At 48.4% G+C, this 27,348-nt stretch overlaps 1 protein-coding gene across 9 annotated transcripts; it reads left to right on the forward strand.

Annotated features, from left to right (window-relative positions):
- The first annotated feature begins 222 nt into the window (after positions 1–222).
- On the forward strand, positions 223–27,043 carry ABCD4 (ATP binding cassette subfamily D member 4). 9 transcript variants are annotated; one of them, XM_041759791.1, is made up of 20 exons: positions 223–339; positions 9,444–9,738; positions 14,274–14,392; positions 14,535–14,662; positions 15,801–15,940; positions 17,285–17,401; positions 17,759–17,884; positions 18,488–18,538; positions 19,954–20,048; positions 20,308–20,429; positions 20,537–20,628; positions 20,800–20,889; positions 22,647–22,855; positions 23,036–23,127; positions 23,652–23,688; positions 24,061–24,110; positions 24,742–24,794; positions 25,076–25,152; positions 25,783–25,898; positions 26,079–27,037. In XM_041759791.1, the coding sequence occupies exons 3-20, from the start codon at positions 14,359–14,361 to the stop codon at positions 26,145–26,147; spliced, it is 1,698 nt and encodes a 565-aa protein (XP_041615725.1). In that variant the 5' UTR covers positions 223–339; positions 9,444–9,738; positions 14,274–14,358; the 3' UTR covers positions 26,148–27,037. The 9 variants fall into 9 exon arrangements, 7 of the variants coding, with proteins under 7 accessions (XP_041615725.1, XP_041615724.1, XP_041615722.1 ...); XR_005988527.1 differs by lacking the exons at positions 223–339; positions 9,444–9,738 and adding an exon at positions 11,635–11,767 and having other exon boundaries at positions 25,096–25,152; positions 26,079–26,103; XM_041759790.1 differs by lacking the exons at positions 223–339; positions 9,444–9,738 and adding an exon at positions 11,635–11,767 and having other exon boundaries at positions 18,488–18,534; positions 19,949–20,048; positions 20,378–20,429; positions 26,079–27,039.
- Positions 27,044–27,348: the final 305 nt, after the last annotated feature.

Consider the following 27,348-nt stretch of genomic DNA (forward strand, 5'->3'; position numbering starts at 1 on the left):
ATTGTGCAAATAAACAGGTGGGGGGGAAAAAACAGGTAGGGGTCCAGCTAAATTTGAATTTCATATCAATGATGATTTTTTTAGTATAGCCTACCACAAATATTGCATGCAATATATATGTGTGTGTGTGTATATATATTTATGATTTCATTTGTTTATTTGAGCAAGAGCAAGAGAGATCACAGATGGAGAGGAAAAAGTAGACTCTGAGGAGGGAGCCCGACATAAGGCTGAATCCCAGAACCCTGGGATCATGACCTGAGCTGAAGGCAGATGCTCAACTGACTGAGCACCAGGCATCCTACTTGCAACATTTTATCTGGCAACCCTATCCACATGGTAAGTGGGGAATGTGGACTGGAATCCAAGTCTCCTGATTCCCCGGTGTTCCAGTGGTTAAGACCATAGAGTACTTCCATGGAATTCTTTGAAAAGGGAAGAATTCCCCTCTTGTATTATCTTTTGGGCCCCGCCTCAGATATGCTGAATAAAATGTCTGGGGGTGGAATATCCATAACAAGCACCCTCAACTACAATCCCCTACTCCTCAGGAAGTCCCTTGCACTCTGAATTTTGAGAGCACTCTAGTAGTATCCAGCTTGCAAATTTAGATGCCCGTATTCTACTGTCTTGTGGTTACCAACTTTGCTAGTGACTAGAGCTAGTTTTTTTTTTTTTTTTTTGCTAGTGACTCTTTACATTCATTCAATCATCCATCCATTCAACTCCTTGACAAATATTTACTGTTGGAGGGCCTGTCCTGCCAGCCAGAGATAGAAAGATGAATTAGATGCAGCTCCTGTCCTTGAAGAGGCCCTGCTACACTGCAGGGACTGATAACTAAACAGATACATTACGGTGGGGGCTGGAGGCAGGGGCTGGGGGCTGGGTTGGGCAGCAGCATAGTGGAGACCATGACAGAGGTTTGGTCCAAAACAGAGGACGTGGGGGTGGGAGCAGTCAGATACAAATTCTAGGAGATTTGCTTCAGCCAAGTCTTTTTTTTTCTTTTTTTTTTTTTTTTAACACATTATTTATTTATTAGAGAGAGAAAAAAAAAGAGAGAGAGAGAACAAGCAGGGGGAGCAGCAGGCAGAGAAAGAGGGAGAAGCAGGTTTCCTTCCAAGTGAGGAGCCCTGACACGGCTCAATTTCAGCACCCTGGGACCATGACCTGAGCCAAAGGCAGATGTTTAACTGACTGAGCCAACCAGGCATCCCTTTAGCCAAGTCTTGAAGCATCCATAGTTTTGTTTTCCTCTGAAGGGATATAACACAGGATAATGGATATGCTTCGCAATAAGAAATAAATTCAGATGAAGAAGAAAGTGAGCACAAGGGGTCCAGAGTCAGACATCTTGGTTAACATACAAGTTCCACTGACTTACTGGCCTTAAGACTGTGGCCATATGACTAACCTGTCCTCTCCCTGCCTCAATTTGTCTTCTATGAAATGGAGATAACAACATTATCCTCCTCATTGGTTTGGTGTATAATTATGCAATCTATGTAAATTGCCTAACGCAGCTCCTGAAAAGTAGTAAGTATGCAATGGAGGTTCCCATCAACAATTTCCCCTTCTCTACTAGATCTTTCCTTCAGCCTACAAATGTATTGTAATATCTTTTGTGTGTGTGTGTGTGAATGTATTGTAATATCTTCCCATCCTTGACCTCATATCCTCCTCAAACTACTGGTACATCATTTGTTCCTTTTTTCTGGCACAACTCAGAAAGAATAGCGTATTCCTCATTGCCAGTTTCCACTTCCTCGCCTCCTCTCTCCTGAACCTGCTCCATTGAACCTGTTCTTGGCAAAGTTGCAGATAAGCTTCACAATGCATTCCCAGTGGGCAATTCTGTTTCTATCTCTAAAACTCTATAGCAGTATTCAACACAGTTGATCTGGCCATACCTTATGAAGTGCTTGCTTCCCTGGGCTCTCAGGACACCACAGTCACCTGGTTCTCTCCTCCTCCTTCCCTGCTGTTTCTTCTCCATCTCCTTTGATGGCTTTTCCTCCTCTCCTGGTCCTACTGCTAGATGTGGAAGTCCTGCAGTGCTCAATTTCTGACCTCTTCTCCTCCTTGTCTATATCCACTCCTTTGGTGATCTTTTGTAATCTACTGATTTAAAATCCCACCTTTCTTCTGATGATTCCCACATTGATAGCACCAGCTCATATCTCTCCTGAACTCAAGACTAAGCAGTCAATTGCCTATGTAACATCACCACTGGGTGTTCAGTAGGCATCTTAGATTCAGCCTGTCCATAAACAGACTCATGACTTACCACCTGTCCCTACCCAGAATCTGTTCTTCCTTCAGAGTTTCCCATGTCATCATTCACTCAGTAGTTCAGACCAAAAGCCTTAAAATCACTCTTAATTCCTTTTTCATTCCCCACATCCAAACTCAGATTCTGTTCACTCTAGTTTCAAAAAATATCCCAAATCTAGTACTTCTCACTTTCTCTGAAGCAAGATTCTTTTCTTTTTTTTATTTTATTTTATTATTTATTCGTGAGAGACAGAGAGAGGCAGAGACAGAGAGAGAGAAGCAGGCTCCATGCGGGGAGCCCAACGTGGGACTCGATGCCAGGACCTCAGGATCACACCCTGAGCCAAAGGCAGAGGGCTCAACCACTGAGCCATCCAGCCGTCCCATGAAGCAAGGTTCTTAGCTTTGATACATTGGACATTCTGGACTAGGTAACTCTTTGTTGTGAGGACTGCCCTATGCATTATTGTTGGATGCTTGGCAGCATCCCTGGTCTCTACCCACTAAATGCTGCTAGCATCTTCCTATTTGTGACAACCAAAAATCTCTCCAGATATTGCCAAATGTCCCTGTGTAGTAAGGGATGGACAGGGTGGGGTAAAATCACCTTGGTTAAGAACCACATCTCTAGAGCTATATCATTCCATAGTCTCGACCATTATGATCTCTTACCAAATAGTCTAACTGGTTTTCTGTCCTACATTCTGGCTCCCTCTTCTCCATATAGTAGCAACCAGAGTTATCTTTTTTTTAATTACTTTATTTAAAGTAGGCTCCACACCCAATGTGGGGCTCATCATGAACTCATGACCCCGACATCAAAAGTTGCATGCTTTGGGATCCCTGGGTGGCACAGCGGTTTAGCGCCTGCCTTTGGCCCAGGGTGCGATCCTGGAGACCTGGGATCGAGTCCTATGTCGGGCTCCCTGCATGGAGCCTGCTTCTCCCTCTGCCTGTGTCTCTGCCTCTCTCTCTCTCTGTGTGACTATCATGAATAAATAAAATCTTAAAAAAAAAAAAAAAGTTGCATGCTTTTGGGAATCCCTGGGTGGCTCAGTGGTTATTGCCTGCCTTCCGCCCAGGGCGTGATCCTGGGGTCTTGGGGATGAGTCCCACATTGAGTCCCACATCAGGCTCCCTGCATGGAGCCTGCTTCTTCCTCTGCCTGTGTCTCTGTTTCTCTCTCTCTCTCTCTCTGTATCTGTCACGAATAAATAAATAAAATCTTAAAAAAAAAAAAAAAAAAAGGTGCTGGGTAGCCCCGGTGGCGCAGCGGTTTGGCGTTGCCTGCAGCCCGGAGTGTGATCCTGGAGACCTGAATCGAGTCCCACGTCGGGCTCCCTGTGGGCTCCCTGCGTGGATCCTGCTTCTCCCTCTGCCTCTGTGTGTGTGTGTGTGTGTGTGTGTGTATGAATAAATTAAAATCTTAAAAAAAAAGTTGCATGCTTTACTGTTAGAGCCAGACAGGGACCCCTGCCCTGAGTAGTCTTTTTAAATCATAAGGCAACTCTTTTCACTCTCTTTTCAACCTTCTATTGGTTTACTATAACCTTACCCATAAAACCCAACATCTTTATGATGGTGTGTAACACTCTACATGGTCTGGCCCTTGCTGGTTCCCCCACCCCACCCCTTTGTTCATTATACTCCAGTCATGCTGACTTCTTTGCTCCACCTTGAACATGTTAAAAATATCCTTCCCTTGGGGCATTTGCATTTGCTGTTCCCTTTATTTAGGGTGCTATCCCTCAGAATCTGCCACTTCCGTCACTTCATTGAGGGTTGCCACTTAAACCTCCAGAGAGAGGACTTCCCTGACCACCTTATCTCGAGGACCACTGGCACTGCCATCCCCACACTCTGTGTGATGAATGTGGAGATGTGCAGCCCAGCTCCCCTTCCTTGAGGAGGGACTTGTTGCCCAGCTGCTGGGAGTACAGTCAGCAGACAGCTTTCAGCTCATAGTCCCCAGAGGAGAGTTGCCGAAGCTCATGACCTTCCCTGGGTAGCCCACATCCAAGAACTGACTGGGGTTAAGTAGAAAGGAGGCAACTCAGATGGGTCATTTTAGCTCTGGAGTTCCCCATGGAGTTGGCTGAGGCTGTCATTAGATCTGCCTCTCTGCTTGATTTCTCCCTCTGCCCCATCCTGCTTCCTCCCCTTGCACAGGTGTGATACAAGGGTATTCAGGGTGCCAAACATCTCAGGGGTTGTGTGTCAGAGGTCTCCACCGATGACACCCTGTGCAGTTTTCTTTCTTTTTCTTTTAAGATTTCATTTTTATTTTATTATTCATGAGGGACACACAGAGAGAGGCAGAGACATAGGCAGAGGGAGAAACAGGCTCCCCTCAGGAAGTCCAATGCAGGACTTGATCTCAGGATTCTGGGATCATGACCTGAGCCAAAGGCAGATGCTCAACCACTTAGCCACCCAAGTGCCCCCCGCCCACACAGTTTTCTTAGACTTATATTTAATTCATTTTATTTGTTTGTTGTATGATTTGCTGAAACTCTGTGAAGGCAGGAACTTCATTTTGAAATTGCTGTATCTCTGGCACCTAGACAATGCCAGGCACATATACAGAGTAGGTGAACACTAAATTGAATGTTGAATGGATTATTCTTTAACATTCTTTAAAATTTTGTTTATTTATTCATGAGAGACACACAGAGAGAGGCAGAGACACAGGCAGAGGGAGAAGCAGGCTCCGTACAGGGAGCCCTATATGGGACTCAGTCTCGGGACTGCAGGATCATGACCTAAGCCGAAGGTGGGTGCCCAACCGCTGAGCCACCCAGGGATCCCTAACTTTTTTTTTAAGTAAGCCCTATACCCAGTGAACTCCTGTCTCAGAGAGAAGAGGCGCATGCTCTCCCTGCTAAGCCAGCCAGGCACCCCTGAAGGAATTATTCTCATCCCCAATCTTAGCTCCTCACTACTCTAAGATTACTCTGGGGTCAGGGAATCCTTGAGTGACTTTGAATAGGAAGGCTCCAACTTTTTAACAGACATGGCCATTCAGGGGCATGATCTGATCTTCCTAATATGATTGACTTCTGGAGTGGGAACAGGCCCAGATGGCTTCAAATCAAGAAGACTTGACAGCAGGGCTCTGCTCAACTAACAATGTTATTCCTCTTGCTCTGTCCTCTTTTTGTCTGGAAACAAATTTAACATGCTGGTGTCATACAGGAAAGCTGCCTTCCAGCCTTTGAACCAGCTACACTGCAGGTGTTTCAACCTTGTCAGCCCATAGGATACATTTCAGATTAAGTGATAATTCTTGAGTATTTTTACACACTGTCTCATCTTTTTCAAGAACATTCACATGGCTCAGTGATTTCATGTCTATGAACTGCAGGTCCACTTTACTAGCCTAATTTTATATACAGGGAAATTAGGGGTTAGATGATTAACTTTATTTATTACTATTTACTGAACACCTTCTATGTGCCAGGCACTGGGCTGGGTGATGCAGGAAATGAGGATCATGAGGCAGGCATGCAGGGGCGATAGGCAAGGAACACTGTCTATAACAGAGGTGTGAACTGAGAGCTGGGAGAACTAGAAGGTGATGTGGTTGTTTCTATATTGGGAGACAACTTTTAGGAAGGTTTTATTGTGTGGGTAACATTTAAAAAAAAAAAAACACTTTATTTTTGTTTATTTATTTTAAAGATCTTATTTATTTATTCATGAGGGACACACAGAGAGAAAAAGGCAGAGACACAGGCAGAGGGAGAAGCAGGCTCCATGCAGGGAGCCCGACGCGGCACTCGATCCCGGGTCTCCAGGATCAGGCCCTGGGCTGAAGGTTGGCACTAAACCGCCTAGCCACCCGGGCTGCCCTAAAAACCCACTTTAAACATACAGGCTCTTTTGTTCAAACTGTCTTCTTTCTTTCTTTTTTTTTTTTTTTTAAAGATTTTATTTATTTATTCATGAGAGATACAGAGAGACAGAGGCAGAGACACAGGCAGAGGGAGAAACAGGCTCCATGCAGGGAGCCTGAGGTGGGACTCGATCCTGGGTCTCCAGGATCACACCCCAGGCTGCAGGTGGCCTTAAGCCGCTGCGCCACCGGGGCTGCCCCAAACTGTCCTCTTTCTATTTCTTTATTTTTTTTTTAAGATTTTATCCATTCATTCATGAGAGACACACAGAGAGAGGTAGAGACATAGGCAGAGGGAGAAGCAAGCTCCCTGTAGGGAACCCAATGCAAGACTCTATCCCAGGACCCTGGGATCACACCCTGAGCCAAAGGCAGATGCTCAGCTACTGAGCCCCCAGGTGCCCCAGATTCCAATTATTTTCAATGGGTACATACTCAAACACACAGAAAAGTGTATCATAAAAAAAAAAAAAATATGGACTATGGCTTCTTTTAAACCTAACCATATTTTGGCTATATCCAAGGATAGTCATTGCTGCAGTCTATTTTTTAGTAAGAGAATATAGCCTACTAAAATGTCCATCAGTGGGCACCCCTGGTGGCTCAGTGGTTTAGCACCTGCCTTCAGCCCAGGGCATGATCCTGGAGACCCAGAATCAAGTCCCATGTCAGGCTCTCTGCATGGAGCCTGCTTCTCCCTCTGCCTGTGTCTCTGTCTCTCTCTCTCTCTCTCTCTCTGTCTCTCATGGATAAATAAATAAAATCTTAAATAAATAAATAAAATAAAATGTCCATCAGTGGGAAGCTGCATAAATAATTCCTCTTTAGGTTGTATATTTTACAGTGGAAAAAAAATGAGATAGGTATGTATGGTATGTGTGGAGGCTGAGAACATGAAGGCCGTTCCACTTTAAGTTCTGTGTTAGCACAAGTACAGCCATCCCAGGCCCCTGTGAATAAGAGCTGAAATTTACATTACTTCAGTTACAGGAAGAAAACAGTTTACAGCTTAACGCCCTAGAAAGCCCTATATTAGAATGAGAACAGAGCCCAAGCCAGTGGCAGGAAGCCCCATATTACAATGAGAACAGAGCTCAATGCCCTTGAAATCCCCATATCAGAATGTAAGCAGAACTTGAGAAACTCCTCCACCCCTTCTGGAGGTCCCCTAGACCAGCCCATAAAACTAAGCTGAAACCCACCTCGGGGTCCAAGTCCCTGCTCCACTGTGTCGGGTATACTTGGACCCAAGCTCGAGCTTGTAAATAAACCCTCATCAGTGTCGGCTCCTTGGTGGTTTCTCGGATTCACAATCTTGGGCACAACAGTATGGAACAATCTCCAAACTATAAAGCGTAAAAAGCTGGGGTGCCTGGGTGGCTCAGTCAGTTAACTGTGGGACTTTTGATTTTGGCTTAGGTCATGATCTTAGGGTCGGGAGATTGAGCCCCAAGTCAAGCTAACACGCTTGGCAGTAAGTCTACTTGAGATTCTCTCTCTCCTCCATCCCTCTGCCCCTACACCCACTCAATGTGCATGTGTGTGTTCTCTCTCTCTCAATCAATCTTTTTTTTTAAAGTGTAAGCTGCAAACTGCAAGACAGAGTATTTAAAAGGAAAAGATGGGTGTGTGTGTGTGAGAGAGAGAGAGAGAATAATAATCACACATAGGTTTGTATAGAGATAAAACACTTTTGGAAAAATTCCTAGAAACCATAAACAGTTGTCTCTGGGATGGAAGAGACTTATTTTTCATTATATACCCCATCATCCTGAATGAACTCTTTCACTATGCATTTTAACATTTTTCTTTCTTCCTTTTTTTTTTTTTTTTTTTTTTTAAGATTTTTATTTAGTTATTTGAGAGAGAAAGGAAGAGAGAATGCACATGCAGGGGGAGGAACAGAAGGAGAGGGAGAAGCAGGCTCCCTGCTGATCAGGGAGTCAGGATGCTAGGCTCAGTACCAGGACCTTGAGATCATGACTTGAGCCAAAGGCAGACACTTAACCAAGTGAGCTCTCGAGGCACCTCTTTTTTTTTTTTTTTGTAATCTTTTTTTTTTTTTTGAGGGAGGAAATCCAGATTTTTTTTTTAAATTTCTATTTATTTATGATAGTCACACACACACACACACACACACACACACACACACACACACAGAGGCAGAGACATAGGCAGAGGGAGAAGCAGGCTCCATGCACCGGGAGCCCGACGTGGGATTCGATCCTGGGTCTGCAGGTTCGTGCCCTGGGCCAAAGGCAGGCGCCAAACCGCTGGGCCACCCAGGGATCCCTTTTTTGTAATCTCTATATCTAGTGTGGGCCACCCAGGGATCCCTTTTTTGTAATCTCTATATCTAGTGTGGGGCTCAAACTCGTAACACCTGAGATCAAGAATCACATCTTCTGGGATCCCTGGGTGGCGCAGCGGTTTAGCGCCTGCCTTTGACCCAGGGCGCGATCCTGGAGACCCGGGATCGAATCCCACGTCGGGCTCCCGGTGCATGGAGCCTGCTTCTCCCTCTGCCTGTGTCTCTGCCTCTCTCTCTCTCTGTGACTATCATAAATAAATAAAAAAAAAATTAAAAAAAAAAAAAGATCTTAAAAAAAAAAAAAAAAAAAAAGAATCACATCTTCTACTGAGCCAGGCAGGCACCCCAATTAACTAGTGCCTGGCACATAGAAAGTGTTCAGTTTAAATTTTCAATTAAAAAGCTAGTTAAGGGACGCCTGGGTGGCTCAGCAGTTGAGTGTCTGCCTTGGGCTCAGGGTGTGATCCTGGCCTCTGGGAATGGAGTACCTTACATATTTACATATTTCACATGTACAATTTCCCACAACAACACTCAATCATTATTACATTTCACAGATAAGGAAACTAAGGCACCTTGCCCAAGGTCACACAGATATTAGGTGGTGGAGTAGGAATTTGAACCCATGTAACCTGGCTCTGAAGTCCATGCTCTTAAACCATCTTGGTGATGACAGGGCTCTCCTGTTAAGGGCTGCAAAGCGTATTCTACAAAGTGATTGTGTCACACTTTATCTAACCAGTCCTCCTTTGATATGCATTCTGGTTGCTTCTGGGATTTCGCAATTAAGTACCATGCTGTGGAAACACTCCTGTGATTAACCCTTTGTGCTCTTGAGTAAATAGTTTTCTAAGAGAAGCCTGGAAGTGAAACCACTGCATCATCTAAAATTTGGTAGTTATTGCCAAGTTACTTCCCTTTGTTTTATTTAACCAATTTGTTCTCCCCTTGTCTATGTAGGAGAATGAGGAAGTAGCCCAGAAGTCCAGTAGCTACAAAGGGGGAAGGTCCGTCTTAGCTGAAAAGAGGATGAACAGAGACACTGACCTGTGTTTGGTGAAGTTGCCTAGCTCATCTTTGCTCAACAAATATTTATTGTGCCCTTCCTGAGTGTGTTTGGACAATGGAGACAGAGTCATGGTGAACACACAGACATGGTGGGTGCCTTCATGGAGCGGACAGTCTGTGGAGAGAGGCGTTAATGAAGTTAACACAGAATGAAAGTATAACAACAATGTTCAATAAGTGCTATCAGGTGAGAAAATGGAGTGCTATGGGAGGGAATAATGGAGTCTTTCTTTAGAGAGGGTGGTCAGGAGAGGACCTTCTGGGGAAGAGACATTAAGCTGGAGACCGGAGGAAGAGTAGAAATTAACAGAAACGTTGAGGGGAACAGGATTGTTTCCTGGCCCTTAAAGAAGTTGGAGTGGTAGGTGGGGCCAAGGCCCTAGAGACGTTTTTTTCTTTTGCCCTAGAGCCTTTTGAAGCACTGAAAGGTTTAAGTGAGGTGTTGATCTCCTTTGTTTTTGCAGATTTCTTTCCTGCTATGAAGGAACTGGTTTAGCCAAGGAACAAGAATTTAAGTGGGGAAACCAGTTAGGAGGCCTTAGGTGGTGGAGGAGGAACCTATAGCGTAAAAGAGTCTCCAAAAATGCTTCAATCAACTGCCATGTGTAGACCTCATTTGGATCCTGATTTTAAGCTTTTACTTATTTGAGAGAGTGCCGGAGCACAATGCTGAAGTACAAAGGGAGAGGAAAAGGCAGAGGAAAAGAATCTTAAGCTGACTCTGCTGAGTATGGAGCCTCAGTACCCTGAGATCATGACCTGAGCTGAAACCAAGAGTCCAAGGCTTAACCAACTACCATTCAGGCACCCTTGGATCTTGATTTTTTTTAACTGTTAAAAAAAAAAAAAAATCACAGCTGAGGACAATTAGAAATTTGACAGTATATTTGCTATTAAGGAATTACTTCAAAATTTTTTATAGTGTTCTGTCGGGTTTCCCACTATCCCCACTCCTGGATTAAATAGTTGAAAATTATCTAGTAGATAATTTACAAATATGAACTAATATATTAATGAATGATATGATATATATGGCATTTTGTTATTCCTTTTTCCTTTGCAGGTATTTACATGTATATTTTCATAGTTGAGGTCATACTTAAATCTAGTTGGTGGGCAGCCTGGGTGGCCCAGCGGTTTAGTGCCTGCCTTTGGCCCCAGGGCCTGATCCCAGGTCTGGGGATCAGGTCCCACATGGGGCTCCCTGCATGGAGCCTGCTTCTCCCTCTTCCTGTGTCTCTGCCTCTCTCTCTGTGTCTCTCATGAATAAATAAATAAAATCTTAAAAAAAAGATAAAAGATCACTGTGGCTTTGGGAGAATATACAAAACATCTATATTCCCCATAGGTGCAGAGGGGCGCTGGCTTCCACTTCGCCAGGATGGTTCGGGTTGCAGGGCTGAGCAGGGGCGGGGGGCTGGGCTCTTGGCCTTGCTTACTCTGGGTCTTCAGTTGGAATGTGGCTGGCCCATGCTGGTTTTGTTTCATGCTGTACCTATTACAAGAAGGATCTCTCTTTCAAGCTGTACATTTATAAAAACCGATCATATACTGTATATATAAAAATGTTAAGATGGTAGAAAGATGTATGAATGTACTAAGTAGTATTCCACTGTACTTATTCATAAGGTAGGTTTTATTACAAGACTCCCACCAGGTACTTTTTTTTTTTTTTCCCACCAGGTACTTAACAAATGTGCACTACTCCTTTTCAACTGTAGAATCAGTGTTACTGCTTTCTAGCCCAGCCCCTGCAGACCCTCCCCAACTCTTTCCCTGTAGGTAATTTCCTCTGTCCCGTGTCCCTCCCCCTACCTCCTAAATAAATAAAGGAATCAGCGAACCACACACACACACAAAATTCCGAGTCTAAAATACTTTAATCAAATAGTCCCGGTCCTCAGCTATTCTTGTCAAAAAGGAAACCTCCCCGATCCAGCAGGGGGCGCTGCAGGCGCCGCGTCGACAGAATGTGACGCTCCGCCCTCTTTGGTTCTTTTCGACCTCCGTGGGTCGCTTCCGGGAGCGGCCGCGTCTCCCGGCGCCGTCCTCTCTATCCGCCCGTCTCTGTGGTCGCCGTGGCCCCGCCCCTCTTGGGCGGGAGGCGTGCTCTTTGGACTTTTTTCTCGGGGCCGACTCCGGACTAGCGGGACCCGCGCCGAGGGTGGAACCCGGCTCATGGCGGCCCGGGGGCCCGCGGCCGGGGCTGGCGCCAGGTGAGCAGGGCGGCTGGGGAGGCGAGCTGGGCTGGGTGGCTTGAGGAGCCGCGGCCCCCGCGAAGGAGGAGCTCCGGAAGGGGCGCCGACCCGCCGGCGATGCGCGGCGGCCTCCCGCGCTCGGGGTGCGGGATCCTGTCGCTCAGAGCCTCGCTGCACGGAATTGGGCTGGTCCTCCTCAGTTCCTGACACTGCGGTCCGCTGCACGGCCCGTCTTTGTGTTTTAATTTATCATCTTCCTCCCTTCGTTCTTTTTCTCTTTTATTTATTTATTTATTTATTTATTTTTTATGATAGTCACTGAGAGAGAGAGAGAGAGAGAGAGAGGCAGAGACACAGGCAGAGGGAGAAGCAGGCTCCACGCACCGGGAGCCCGATATGGGATTCGATCCCGGGTCTCCAGGATCGCGCCCTGGGCCAAAGGCAGGCGCCAAACCGCTGCGCCACCCAGGGATCCCTTAATTTATTTATGATAGTCACACAGAGAGAGAGAGAGGCAGAGACACAGGCAGAGGGAGAAGCAGGCTCCATGCAAGGAGCCGGATGCAGGACTCAGTCCCAGGACCCCAGGATCACACTCTGAGCCAAGGGCACACGCTCACCTGGTGAGCCATCCAGGTGTCCTGGGGAGAGAAACTCTTAAGCAGGCTTCACACTTAGTGCAGAGGCTGACATGAGGCTGGATCTCAGGACCCTGAGATCACGACCTAAGCAGAAATCAAGAGTCAGATGCCCACCTGAGCCACCCAGGCACCCCAGATTATTTTACAACTGATGGTTTGGGTCTCCTTTTCCTTTCCTATTCTTCACAGTTGCCCTTAGCTATTATGGGCCTTTATATATTTCCATATAAAGTTCCTCAGAGAAGTTCTGCTGTGATTGGGTTGTTGTTGTTTTTTAAGATTTTATTTATTCATGAGAGACAGAGAGAGAGAGAGAGAGAGAGAGAGAGAGAGAGAGGCAGAGGGAGAAGCAGGCTCCATGCAGGGAGCCTGACGCAGGACTTGATCCCGGGTCTCCAGGATCACACCCTGGGCTGAAGGTGGCACTAAACCGTTGAGCCACCTGGGCTGCCCTGTGATTGGTATTATATTAAATTTATATAGACTACTTTTGTTTGAAATGAAGTCTTTATAATGTTAAGTCATGCCAACTCTATTTAAGTCTTCTTTCACATCCTATAATAGAGCTTTCATTTTTTTTCTAAGATGTCTTTATACTAGGGCACTTGGCAGGCTCAGTAGAGCCTGCAATTCTTGATCTTTGGATTGTGAGTTTGAACCCCACATTGGGTATAGAGATTACTTAAAAATAAAATCTAAAAAAATATGTGGGGCACCTGGGTGCCTCAGTCGGTTAAGCATCTGACTATTGCTCTCAGCTCAGGTCTTGATCTCAGGGTTGTGAGTTCAAGCCCCATGTTGAGCTCCATGCTGGACATGGGGCCTACTTTAAAAAAAAAAATCTTCTACGTTATTTTTATTTTTTTATTTTTTTTAAAGATTTTATTTATTTATTCATGATAGTCACACAGAGAGAGGCAGAGAGGCAGAGACACAGGCAGAATGAGAAGCAGGCTCCATGCAGGGAGCCCGACGTGGGACCCCATCCCGGGTCTCCAGGATCGCGCCCCGGGCCAAAGGCAGGCGCCAAACCGCTGCGCCACCCAAGGGATCCCTTATACGTTATTTTTAAAAGTTAATTCCTGGATGTTTCATGGTTGTTTTAATGCATTTCTTTTGTAAGTGACATCTTATTTTCTTTGTATTTTCCAGTTGGTTATTGTTGGTATAGAACACTATTGATATTTGTATGTTAACCATGTATCTAGTTGAACTCCTTTTTTTTTTTTTTTTTTTAAGATTTTATGTATTTATTAGAGGTATGAGCAGGGAGGAGGGGCATAAGGAGAGGGAGAAGCAGGCTCCCTACTCAGCGGGGAGCCTGACCTGGGGCTTAATCCTAGGACACTGGGATCATGACCTGAGCCAAAGGCAGATGCTTAACAGACTGAGCCACCCAGCTCCTAGCTGAGCTCGTTTTATATCCAGCATTTGTCTATTGATTTGCTGCTTGCTGTACAAATGATCACATTATCTGCAAATAAAGACAATCTCTTCCCTTTTAATTCTTTTGCTTCATTTATTTTTCTTCCTTTATTGATTTAGCCAGGACCTTAAAATCCTTGATGGGCTTTCTTGTTGTGTTTGTGACCATAAAGAGGATGTGGCTAAAGTTTCTTCATTGACTATGTTTGTTTTTGTTTTTTTTTGTTTTTTGCTGTAAATTTTTGGTAAATAACCTTTTATAGCATTTACCAGCTTAAAGAAGTTCTTTTTTCTCCCTGGTCTGTTTCCAGCCTACTACCTTCAGCATTCATATAAGCCATTCTTCCTGCATGGTGTGGACCCCTCCCCAGAACAATGTTGATAAACTTGGTAACTGCTCCTTAAGGCTTAACTGCCCTCTTAGGTTTCTCTCGACTTCTCTTACATCTCTTCTTCAGGCCCAGGTTAGATCTGCAATTTCTCCAGCGGTTCCTGCAGATACAGAAGGTTTTGTTTCCCTCTTGGTCATCACAGAATGCCTTGATGTTCCTGACCCTATTGTTTGTGGCCCTACTGGGTGAGTGAGTGATCCCAGGCTCCAGAGGGAGGGCAGCCTTGGTTTGGGGTCCCTTCTCTCTGGGGAGTTGATAAGGCAAGGACTCAAGGGGAAGCCTTTCTGACCCTTCATCACTGAGTTCTGGCCCCTCTCTCCACCCCAGAACAACTGGTGATATACCAGGTTGGCTTGATCCCCAGTCAGTACTATGGGGTCCTGGGAAACAAAGACTTGGATGGGTTTAAAACCCTGACATTCCTGGCTGTCATGCTCATCGTTCTCAACTCCATGGTAAGGTTTTCTCCCTGTGTTTCTCTTCCTCTCCAGCCTAGGGTCAGCAGAATGCTAGGAAGCAGGAATCAAGCTATGGGAGTATGTTCCCTCCCTTTTTCTGGGAACTGGAGGTCAGAACTGTGCACAGGGCATTGATTTTGCTGTTGGTCCCAATTCCTTGGATGTTTCAAGCTCCCAGGGCTAGGCCATGAGGTTCTGGTTTAATTCAGAATACAGCAGAAATGATCTCGTCCCTTCCATTCCCAGAGGTCTTGCTTCAGGGAACTCCGAGCACTTGAAAACTGGGGTGAGCCAGGGGGCTATTGCTTCTCTGGGGCTGAGGCCGTGGTTCAGCCTGGTGCCATGGCACCCCTCCCAGCCTCTGCACCTGCTGCTTTCCCTCACAGCCTCCTCCTTCCCCACCCCTTCACTTGGGCAATGCCTGCTCACTGTTCAAGGTTCTGCTATTGTCACCTCCTTCAAGTCCTACTCAACTTTCTCCATGTTTCCTCCACCAAACTCTGCCCTCTTCTCTGTGGAACTAATACTGAGTTAACCTCTGCTGTAGCACTCCTCACACCTAGGTAATTGTTTCCTTGCCACACTGAGCTTATTGTCCTTGCCTTGCCTTGGGCTTAGCATGCAGGTGTTCCATCAGTGGTGAATCATGAGAGTCAGGCCTCTGCTAGGACTCACGCCTAATGTTCTGTCTGCCTGTACTACCTGTTTCCTTCAGGAAGCCCCTCCTCATCACCCTTGGGCGCTTTTGATGGGTCTTCTGGCATTAAGCACGCATACAGAAGCCTGTCCCAAGTTTGGGGAAACAGAAAAGTAAGAACATAAATGGCATAGAAGATGCCATCCCCAGTCTCCAGAAGGTCACCTGCTCTCAGAATAAGACAGTACAATATAAAGAGGCCAAAGGGCCTTAGTTTTGGCAAGCCCCTTAGCCCGTGGTGGAGGAATGAGCATAAGAGGAAAGAATCCCCTGACCTGACACTTTAAGCCAGCGGAAGTGCTGAGTGGAAGGAGAATAATCAGAGTGGGCTGGGACTGGTCAGCAGAGGCTTTCTGCCAGCGCTGAGCTCCTCGCTGAGACCTGCAGTAAGCCATCTCTCGCTCTCCCTCACTGCCTCTTGCTTCCCCCATTGCACAGCTGAAGAGCTTTGACCAGTTCACCTGCAACCTGCTGTATGTGAGCTGGAGAAAGGACCTCACCGAGCACCTTCACCACCTCTACTTCCAGGGCCGCGTGTACTACACCCTCAACGTGCTGCGGGATGACGTCGATAACCCGTAGGAGCCCCCTTTCAGTCCCCCTGCCCTCTGCGGGGTCCTCTTGGTCCGGCTTAACCCCGGAGAGTCCCTGAGACAGGCCCCTGGAGTCCCTCTGCAGTTACTTGCAAACATTAATCAGCACCCTATGGCAAGGGGAGCCTGTGGAGGAGCCCTGGAACAGCTGTAGGGCTGAGAATAGGGAACTGAGAACTAGGAGCAGTTCCCTTTTGTCCATTTTATATCCTGTGCTTCCAAACCAGGCAAACCTAACCTCTGAAGAAAGCATCCTTGCTAGCAAACCAGCTTTTAGACTTTCAGCAGTAAAAAGTTATTGCTGCCTAGGACTCAATGTAAGATTCAGATCTTCATTCTGTCCCTGAGCCTCAGGTTCCCTTTCTGGAAAATGGGGAGGAGAGTCCCTTTTTTTGGGGGTGGGGAGGAGGAGAGTTCCTATCTCAAGAATATCTCAAATGAGATTCATGCAATACATATATGCAGCGCCTGGCATGTAGCAAGTGTTCCAATATGAGCACTTGTTACTTTCCAGGCGAGGAAAAAGGCCCAGAGGATGCAAGTGACTTGTCCAAGGTCATGTCTCAGTGGAAATGGGAGTCAGTGTGGCCCTGGTGGTGCAGTGGGCCATAAGAGGTCTCTCCTCATGCTCATTCTCTCTCCACTCATCAACCCCAGGCACTTTGTTGCCTGGGGTGACCTTTCATCAGCCAAAGCTGAGCTTTGCAGCAGAGATTCTTGTGATTCCTGTTGCCTCTTATCTTTCTCTTCTAGGCTTCTCCATAACTCAACCCATATGAAGCTTCTGCAGCCAGATAGCTAAAATAGGGGCAGGCTCAGGCTCACAGAAGAGATTGGAGGAGCCAGATAGAGGGGCTAACGTTCCTGCTCATCCAGAAACTCAGCTCATTTACCCTCAGGTCTTTCTCTGGTGCTACTCAGAACCGGCTCAGGACCCCTGAGTACTGGCCCTTTGTTTGCTACTATTCCTGAGGGGTAAACTGAGGTACCCTGTGAAGCAACTCTTCAGAACCCTATTTATTTTTTTCTTTAAGATTTTATTTATTTATTCATGAGAGACACAGAGAGAGAGAGGCAGAGACACAGGCAGAGAGAGAAGCAGGCTCCATGCAAGGAGCCCGACACAAGACTCTATCCCGGGTCTCCAGGATCACATCCTGGGCTGAAGGCAGTGCTAAACCGCTGAGCCACCCGGGCTGCCCTTCAGAACCCTATTTAAAGGCCCTTAAAGGATCTTAGTTCCTCTAGCAAAACCAGTGCTTGTCTGGGTCCATCTTCCTCCTGGATTGTGGCTAACAGTGCTGGAAGACTCTGTGTTCTTGGCTCCAGGGACCAGCGCATCAGCCAGGATGTGGAACGGTTCTGCCGGCAGCTCAGCAGCATGGCCAGCAAGCTGATCATCTCCCCCTTCACCCTCATCTACTACACCTACCAGTGCTTCCAAAGGTGAAGCTTCTCCTCCCTGGCCAGCTGCTTCCCCCGAGGTCCCTCACTCAAACACGCTCCCCAGGTCAGGGTCCAGAAGAGGCTGGTCTTCCCTCCCTCCCACCTGCAGCCTAGGAAGGCTTCCTGTGTCCTGTGCTCGGGCCCCTACGCTCCCTTTGGACATGTAGCATTTCAGTGTCAGGGGTTCTGGTACTCTGACAACCTAGACTGGGTACCAGATACCCCCACACAGGAGTAGAGGTCCCACAGGACTGCTGGCTGAAATTGGATGAGGGCTACTTGAAAGTGAGCAAGAAGCCGGTCTGAGGCCTGCGGGAATATGTGACACCCCCAACCCTCCCTCTCTCTGCCTTCCAGCACAGGCTGGCTCGGGCCTGTGAGCATCTTCGGGTATTTCATCCTGGGAACCCTGGTGAACAAAACGTTGATGGGGCCCATCGTGGCAAAGCTGGTGCAGCAGGAGAAGCTGGAGGGGGATTTCAGGTGTGTCTCTCTTGCTTGAGGTTTCTGGGCTGATCATAATGGTTAAGGAATGGGATCCGGAGTAAGACAGCCTCTTTGAATCGCAGCCTGTGCTAGTTACTAGCCTTGTGCTCTTTGGTGAGTCTTGAACCTCCCTAACTTCAGTTTTTCCATCTCTGAAATGGGGATGGTAGTACTGCCCTCAGAGGGGACTGTGAGGGGCATTACTGAGATTATAGCTGTGCAGCACTGAGACCTGTGTCTGGTTGGCCAGCATCATTCCTTGGCCTTCTGTGTGTTTCTGTTCCAACCTCCCCGTTTTGGCTCAGCCAACAGATCCAGCCCCTGTGCTGTGCTTCTTGACCTCCTCCTTCAGGATGGGCCCTGGGAGGAGGTGGCACGGGCAGGGATGCACCTGTCCTCTAGGGAGGTGAGGGGTTGCCCTGTCTGCAGAGCTCCTGCCACCCCACCCAGGCCCTGGGATTCCCAGCCTGTGACAGCTCAAGGAGGGGCTGGGCTAAGGCAGCCAGTTTCAAGGTGGAACCAGGTTCCTCTTTGGAGGTCTGCTTCCTCAGGGGCCAATACTGCACGTTGTCAGCACACATTTCCCTTTGGTCTGCCCAGGTTCAAGCACATGCAAATCCGGGTGAATGCTGAATCTGCTGCTTTTTTCAGGTGAGTCAGGTGGGGAGAGTTTCCTTTGGTCTCATCAGAGCTGATGGTGGAGATGGCAGAAAAGGAAAGGTGAATCATGTGGCTCTCCCACCACCGCCGAACCCAGGGGCTGAGCGTCCTTACACTTGGCTATGACCCTCTCCCCATGTCTCTCACTGTCTCTGCCTCATCCTTAGGTCCAGGTATTTGCTTCTGAAGCTGGTTGTTCCAGTGGCTCAGCATGGGGCCTAAATTTGTTCCAAGAATGAAACAAGTGAATGCTTCCTGTCTTGGTGATGACTATAAGGCATTGCCTCTGCCTGTTTTTCCATCTGTAAAATGGCTTTCTGCCAGTGCCTGTTGGCTGATCAGAGTCTCAAAAACTGATCTTTTGTCTCTGTAGGATAGGAGGGAAAGGAAGTCTCAGGAGATCAGGAGACCTGCTCCCCACAAACACTGTCCAAGTAGAACAAATATCTGATCTCTTGACAGCAGCATTGTAAAATCTCATTCCTTCCCTCAAGGTCAGGGCAGGTCCCTGCGCCCTTCCTTCTTTGAGACCTCTGGAATCATTGTTTGGCCCCAGAAAAATAGCTCAGGCCCCACAAGTGTGTGTTGAAGGAGTTGGAAGCTGTTCTTAGATCACCTGGGTCTAATAGCCCTGGGACCTTTGCGCTTGTATGTCTGCTGCATTTTGCAGCTGCTACCACTTGGGGGCGCCAAGGATAACAGGAATCTATGAGGTGGGGTTTGGTTGTGTGATGACAGAGCCCGGGCTGTGCTAAATGGCTTTGGGGTTCTGCAGCCTCTGGTGAAGTTCTGGGCTCTGGGGAAAGCAGGTTGGTTCTTGCAGCTCTGGATTGCTTCTTCCGTGGCTTCTCTGTCCCTCTAACACTTTCTATGGCAGGTGAAGAATGCAGTGCGTCTGCCTGCCCACCTAAACTGGGAGATCAAGGGCAGGGACTATTTTATCCACCTGTTTATCTCACTGGCTAACTGGCATAGAGCCTACCACATAGCAGCTGCTCCGTGTATAGTTGTTAATAACACGTGCTATTTATTGAGGGCCCCTCTTCAGCCTGATGCTTTCTATCTAGAAATTCTCACTCTAACTTACTTTGTGGGTATTACTAGCCCCATTTTACAGAAGACACTGAGACCCTGAGGCTTAAGTAACTTTTCAGTATCACTCAGCTAGTAATTGGCCAGAGCCAGGATTTGAACCAGGTCTACCCAATCTAGAGTTCATGTTCTTTCCCCAGACAATACTGCTGAGTAAATGAAGCAGTGAATGGATGCTAGTTTCAGAAAGGGTCTGAGATGAAGACCATTTGCATGAGCTTGGTCCCTAAAGGAGAGTGTAATGAGGGATGGAGTGTCCCCCAGTCCGGCTGAGGCTTTCCAGGCCCTGTCCACATCCCAGCCTTTCTCTTCAGAGCTGGGCACGTGGAGCACACAAGGACAGATCGCAGGCTGCAGAGACTCCTTCAGACCCAGAGGGAGCTGATGTCCAAGGAGCTCTGGCTGTACAGTAGGTAGAGGGAGCCCTGGGAGGCAGAAGCCACAGGAGCGGGGTAGTCCACTTCCCTTCGCACACCTCCCTGCTGTCTCTCTGCACTACTGTTAGCTGTGGTGAAGGAATTAAGCAGAGGGAGCCACTGCCTTTGCCATGAGCATCTTTGGGAGAACGAGGATCCAGGGAATAGCTTGGTCCTCCTTGGCTTCCTCTTCCCTCAGAGCATGAGGATGGTCCCTGGGTCTCTTACCCTGGGTGTTTTTGTCCTCTGCAGTCGGGGTCAACACGTTTGACTATCTGGGCAGCATCCTGAGTTACGTTGTTATCGCCATCCCTATTTTCAGTGGTGTCTATGGAGACCTGAGCCCCACAGAGCTTAGCACTCTGGTCAGCAAGGTGAGGATCCCTTCTAGTGACCCTCCAGGCCATCCCCTCTGCCGTTTGGCCTGGCGCCCAGGGCCTTGGAGCCAAGGCCTGCGCTCACTGTTCACTGTCCTGTGCAGAATGCCTTTGTGTGCATTTACCTCATCAGCTGCTTCACCCGGCTCATCGACCTCTCCAGTACACTCTCAGATGTGGCTGGTTACACACACAGGTAAGGCTGTGTCCGGCCCCTCTCCAGGTCCTGAGGAAAGCATGTGCCGTGAGAAGTAACTGAATGAAAAAAGAAAGAGGGAAACCATATGCTAGTGGGTGTGAGAAGGAATAACATGTTTGCCTGCCCCCCCCCTCCCCCCGAAAACTCAGGTTTTCACTTTTTGCCTAGGATTGGGGAACTCCAGGAGACCCTGCTGGACATGTCCCTGAAGTTACAGGGTGGCGAGATCCTGGATGAGAGTGAGTGGAACATGGACAGGTGGGTGCCAGGCTGGCAGGGCAGCACGGTGGTGGGGGAGGCAACTCTGGGTGCCCTCAGCTTGGGGTTGCCTTGGAGCTGTGCCCTTTCCAGCTGGGCAGAAGAGTTTTGTGGAGCAGATGCCAGGGCTGCCTGCCTAGTGCCAGGCACGTTACAGGTATTCATAGGCAGTGATACTGTTCCAGCATGTGTTCCAGCATCTGGCACCTGTTGTGGTCATTTACACCTTCCCCCAGCTGCTGGAAGCACAGTGCACACACCTGCCTGGACCTGAGATGAGAAAACAAATCTGAGTGGTATCTCCCACTGAGCCCTGCCACCTGCCCCTCGCCTTGGGGTATGCCAGCTCTCTCCTTCCCAGGCCTGGCTCACACCCACATGTGTCCTTACCCGTGTCTCATTGCATGCACTCTGATGTTTCTGACCTTTCTGTGCACTGAGGATTTGTTTCATGTCCTCGCTTTTCTTTCTTTCTTTCTTTCTTTCTTTCTTTTTTTTTTAAGATTTTATTTATTTATTCATGAGACACACACAGAGAGAGGCAGAGACACAGGCAGAGGGAGAAGCAGCCTCCATGCAGGGAGCCCGACGTGGGACTCGATCCTGGGACTCCAGGATTACGCCCTGGGCTGAAGGCAGCACTAAACCACTGAGCCACCCGGGCTGCCCATATCCTCGCTTTCTTGGGCTAATTACCCAACTGTTCTGTGTCTCACTTTCTTCATCTCTGTGAGAGGAACAGTAATGGAACCTTCCTCTCAGGGTGGTTGTGAGGATTAGATACCATAGTCCATGGAAAGTGCTTGGACAGTGGCCACAGAGTAAGCTTTTGAAAATGGAAACAGCCTGAGGTCCAGGGCTACACACAGCTCTCTCCTTAAGGACTAAAGCCTTAACTGTTGTCCCTGTTTAGAATTCAGGCTTTATGCCACTCTGGGCCTGGGCCTGGGGAGATGGTAAGGAGACCACAGGAGACCAGAGGCTCTGTTCTCTGGGGGAGAGGGGCATCTGTGCAGAGCCAGGAACTCCAGGTCCTTTTACAACCACCACGCCCATCCTGCTATACCTGCTGGTCACACGCGCTGTGCAAACCCACTAGTGTTTAAGTTAGACAGCTTCAGCTCCGTGACACCGAGTGAGTTACTTAGCTGCCAGACTTGGTTTCCTCATCTGCGAAGTAGGGAGAATATTTGTGATCTCTAGGTGATTAACATCAGTTACGATGGGGCTTCGCACAGCCCTACCTACCGCACAGCCCTACCTCTGTGTTAGTGTGCCTGGGCTGCCACAGCAAAATACCACAGACCGGGTGGCTTATACAACAGATATTTATTTTGTCACAGTTCTGGAGGTTGGAAGTCCAAGATCAGGGTGTTGGCTGGGTTGGTTTCTCCTGAGGCCTCTCTCCTTGGCTTGCAGATGGCCGTCTTCTCGCTATGTCCTTTCCTGGCCTTTTCTCTGTGTGCGAGCGTCCCTGGTGTCTCCCTCCTCTTAAAAGGCCATCAGCTGTATTGGATTAGAGCTCTACCCTAATGGCCTCATTTGAATGTAATCATTCCTTTAAATACCTCATCTTCACATGCAGTTACATTCTGAGGCACTAGGGGTTGAGACTTGCCTGCTGTTTTGAAGACACAGTTAAGCCCATAACAACCCCTTGTCCAGAGAGAGGTGAGGCCCCCAAGGAGAAGACCCTGCCCCTTGGCAGCACTGACACCACTTATCTTCCCCACACTCCCCTCATCTTCTGAACACAGGGCCCCAGGGTGGCCAGCCGCAGAGCCAGCAGACACAGCTTTTCTCCTCCAGCGGGTTTCCGTCTGTGCCCCCTCCTCTCACAAGCCCTTAATCAAGGATCTGAGCCTGAAGATCTCTGAGGGGCAGAGCCTGCTCATCACGGGCAACACAGGCACCGGCAAGAGCTCCTTGCTCAGGGTTCTAGGTGGCCTCTGGGCAAGCACACAGGGTGAGAATCGGCCCTCCCTGCCTCTGAGCCGGTGTGGCCGGGTGGCGTGCATGTGTGTGCTTGTACGTGTGTGTGTATGTGGATCTGTAAAAATCCAGGCATTTTTGTCGGGGAAAGGAAATGAGAGGCATTTCCTTTCTCTGGGAGATCTCAAAATAGAGGTTTCTGTGGGCTTTACAGGCTCAGTGCAGATGCTGACGGACTTTGGACCCCATGGGGTGCTGTTCCTGCCACAAAAACCATTCTTCACTGATGGGACCCTGCGGGAGCAGGTCAGCCTGGGGCCCTCTCCTGCCTCTACTGTAACTAAGACCTCTGGCAATATGACTGCCCTGGGCCCCAGGTCTCAGCTCTAGAGAGTTATGAGGCCGAAGGTGAGGTAATAAAGCTCTCCCTGCCCAGGAACTCCCTGGCTCTAAGAACATTTTATTCACATCCGTGGATTGGGCCATGTAGTTAGAGCAGCTCCTGGGGGCAGGGTTAACCTGTGGAGCCCAAAACCAAATACCACATACGTTTGTTCAACACCAAGGTTGGATTCTGGCGGCCAGGTCCTTAGGAGTCTCACAGACCCTTTCTCTGCAGCCACACATCCAAAGGTTGCAGTGACCCTGTCTCACTGTCTGCTGGCCCAGCCTCTCCCACTGGACCCTTGGCCAGGGTGTTCCTTACCGTCATCAGGGGGAGAGGAGCCTGGCCTCTGGCAGTCCCTGGGGCTGTTTCTGAGGGAGGTTAGGCTGTGTACAGCACCAGCTCTCTGCCCTCACCTTAGGCCTGTGTGGTTTTGTTTTATCAGGTGATATATCCCCTGAAGGAGATCTACCCGGACTCAGGTGAGCTGGGCCTCCTTGGGGCATGTCCTCCCAACTAAATTGCCCCTGCTCTGCCTTTTGGCAGAGGCTCCAGCAAGGCCTCTAGTTTGAGGTCCGTTTTCTTCTCCTCCTTCAAGTGCTTATGATTTTGGGGTCTGTACCCTGACCTCATCTTGTTCTGTCTTCCCCTCCTTGAGGAGAGACACCCATTGGAGGAAGGGAAGGGTTACTTCCTTTGCCTGGCCCTTATGTATTAAGTGCTATGACCCTGTCACTGCAGAGCCTTAGCCCTGATTCTGGCGCCCCCACCCCTGCCCCCTGCAGTATGTATCCCATCTATTCTGGGTACCCAGAAGGAGATGACTTCTTGAGGAAGGCTTCTCTGTTTTGCAGGTTCTACTGATGATGAGAGGATCCTGAGGTTTTTGGAGTTGGCAGGCCTGGTGAGTACGGGCAGGGTCCCTGAGGTCCGAGCTCACCTGGTAGCCCTGACCACGAGTGCTGGTCCAGCAGAGCTGGCATACTGCTCTGGGCCCCAGACTAGAAGTATGAGCCTGGACGGTGGGAGTGGGGGTATAAAGTGGTGATGGCAGCAGTTGGCCAGCTACAGGCAACAAAGGGGGTACATTCTCTGAATCGAATTTTATTTTATTTTAAAAGACTTTATTTATTTATTAATGAGAGACACATCCAGAGAGAGAGAGAGAGAGAGAGAGGCAGAGACACAGACAGAGGGAGAAGCAGGCTCCATGCCAGGAGCCTGACGTGGGACCTGATCCCGGGACTCCAGGATTGCGCCCTGGGCCAAAGGCAGGCGCCAAACCACTGAGCCACCCAGGGATCCCCCCCCAATCAAATTTTAAAATGACAATAAAACTAAGTCAGTCTGCTTTTCCTTGTCATCATGCCCCAGCAAATGTAAACAATGTAGTAGATGGGCTATTCCTCTCTGCCTGAGGAGGATTGCTAGTGCCCCACAGGGGTGTAGCTCTGTCTCAGAGATGTGTGTGATGGGATGCCAGGAAGCAGGGATGGGCCCTCTCACGGACAGCATTCCTTTTGGGTGTGTTACAGTCCAGTTTGGTGACAAGGACAGAGGGTCTGGACAAGCAAGTCGATTGGAACTGGTAAGAAGGGAGTCGGGGTGCTCCAGAGCCAGTTCTCCCGAAAGACAGTGGGTTCCAGGTATTTGCTGCTCCATCAGGGACATGTTCATGCCTTCAGGAGCAATGTTTTGGCCTCATCTCATGTGGGCAACAGGTCTAGACAGTGGTTGAAAGAGGAGGGTGATGTCCATCTGTCCTGGGGCCAGCCTCCCTGCCACAAGAACCTCTTCTTGCTTAGACACATTCTATACAAAAGCCAAGCTATAGCCTCGTCTAGCAGTCCTCTTACTCCCGTTCCTCAGGTATGATGTTCTGTCCCCAGGAGAGATGCAGAGGCTCTCCTTTGCCCGGCTTTTCTACCTACAGCCAAAGTATGCAGGTAAGTGTGCATGCCAGGTACTGTGTGCTCACAAGGGCGCGTGTGTGTGTTCATGTATAACTGGGGAGGCATTCAGATGGGTAGGAGAGCACCGCTGTGCATGGCTGGACATCTCTGTCCCTACAGGAGAGGATGGCAGGGCTCTGCCCACGCGGCAGCAAGGTTGGCATCCTCAGAGCAGTTCTGGATGTGTTACACACCAGTCCATAAGCATCACCATTGCAGCAGCTGGAGCCAGCCTTGAAAGCTTGTGATTTTATGCGCCTCAGGCTCTGCCATTCATAAGTGGGCAACACTCCCAGTTCTGCCTGGCAGAGAAATGGCAGGTGTGAACTTCTTCAGGGCCTGACATCCTTGGGGGAGGTGAGAATCCCTGCTGTGAGCGGTTCTAGGCAGTACTGTGCTTACTGTAGGCAGCTGGGGAATTTTGTCCTACTGCTGCTAGAAGGCTTCCTGGGTGAAGCCTAGCCCCCTGCTCATTTGGCCCGTGCTCTTTCGACGGCAGGGGTCTCCTAAGAGCAGCTTTCCGTCTCCCCCTGGGTACCAGCCAGAGGTGAGTGTGATTTGGAGGAGGAGCAGAGGTGGGCCAGAGGCAGAACCCCATCTCTTCCCCCCGGATTCTTCCCTCAGTGCTTGATGAAGCCACCAGTGCCCTGACCGAGGAGGTAGAGAGTGAGCTCTACCGCATTGGCCAGCAGCTGGGCCTGACTTTCATCAGTGTGGGACATCGACATAGCCTTGAGAAGGTACCCAAACTCATACAGGTGGTCTCAGGAGGAGGAAGAAGAGCCCAACGGTGGGGCCTGACCAAGTCCAAGGGCCTTTCCAGATAGGGGATATGGGTGGCAGAGAGGGCAGGGGATGGATGGCCTCCTGTTGTTGGGGCCAAGGCAGCCTGATCTCTGTGTCATGCTGGTCTCTTGCAGTTTCACTCCTTGGTTCTGAAACTCTACGGAGAAGGAAGATGGGAACTGAGCAGAATCAAAGTGGAGTGAAGCCATGTGTGGGGCTGGCTGCTGGGGAGGTGCCAAGCTCAGGGCAGATTGGCACTCCCCCAGAGAGACAAGGGGTGAGAAAAGGGGCCTGCAGGGCACGGGAGACCCCTGACCTGCCTCACATGCCCTGTTTGGAGAATGCTGGCAATAGGGGGGGCACACCTGGGGCGATGGCCACCTGGTCCTGCCAGGGCACCTCCTGCTACCTCCGCCAGAGCTCCCTACACTTGCTAAAGAAAAACCTGAAAATGGGATCTATGAGAAATGTAGAATCAAATGGAGAGAGGATATTGGGATTAAAGTCAAGAGATCCAGAAATCTTTTAAATCTGTTAAATTTTGTAACAATATATTTTTACCTTTAATCAACTATTTACATTTTATAACTTTTTTTTTTTAAAGAAAAGATAAACATTTATTAAAGATTGCAGTTTTCTCCCTTTCCTTTTCTTCTCCACTTTAAGGTGACCTTTTACAATGAATCCCCAGACATTTGTTTAGGAGCCTCGGGGGAAGGGAGTAGCACTCTCCACTATACTGGAACCTTCTGCACCTGGCTTTTCACTCCATTCCATACCTGCACTTTCCTATTGCCAGTTATCCCTGAGTCACTAACCTCCAGGCCCTTCTGTTTTTCTTGTCCTAACCAAGGTAAAAATCAATTTTTCCCTTCAGTCAGCTAAAATAAGGTTAGAGATTTTTCAAAAATAATCTTTGTTAGGGAATAGCAACAACCAAAGGGAACAGACAAAATCCAGGAAGCATGAAGACTTGAGATGGAAAAAGATTGAACCCAAAGCCCTTATTCTAGAATAGTGTTCCCCAGAGTTGAGTTGTCAGAGTAGTACATTCATGATTTTTGTCAGATCTCTGTACTTCTTATACTGTGAATTACTTAATATTTATTATTATTTTTTTAAGATTTTATTTATTCATGAGAGACACAGAGAGAGAGACACAGGCAGAGGGAGAAGCAGGCTCCATGCAGGGAGCCCGACATGAGACTTGATCCTGGGTCTCAAGGATCAGGCCCTGGGCTGAAGGCAGCACTAAACCGCTGAGCCACCCGGGCTGCCCACTTAATATTTTTAAAATTAACTCAGTCTTCAAACCTAACTGATTTTATTTTTATTTATTTTTATTTTTTTAACCTAACTGATTTTAAAGGAAAAATTTATACTTGATATAAATAGAATGTAAAA

The sequence above is a fragment of the Vulpes lagopus genome, chromosome 6, assembly GCF_018345385.1.
Source record: "Vulpes lagopus strain Blue_001 chromosome 6, ASM1834538v1, whole genome shotgun sequence".
Classification (NCBI taxonomy): domain Eukaryota; kingdom Metazoa; phylum Chordata; class Mammalia; order Carnivora; family Canidae; genus Vulpes; species Vulpes lagopus.

Bases quoted from the DNA above. Each gene is read 5' to 3' on its own strand.
- ABCD4 (XM_041759788.1), top strand. From the start codon at position 11,730: ATGGCGGCCCGGGGGCCCGCGGCCGGGGCTGGCGCCAG. The intron at 18,539-19,953 runs GTGAGTCAGGTG...CTTTCTCTTCAG, and splicing joins GAATCTGCTGCTTTTTTCAG to AGCTGGGCACGTGGAGCACA. The intron at 22,856-23,035 runs GTGAGAATCGGC...TGGGCTTTACAG, and splicing joins CCTCTGGGCAAGCACACAGG to GCTCAGTGCAGATGCTGACG.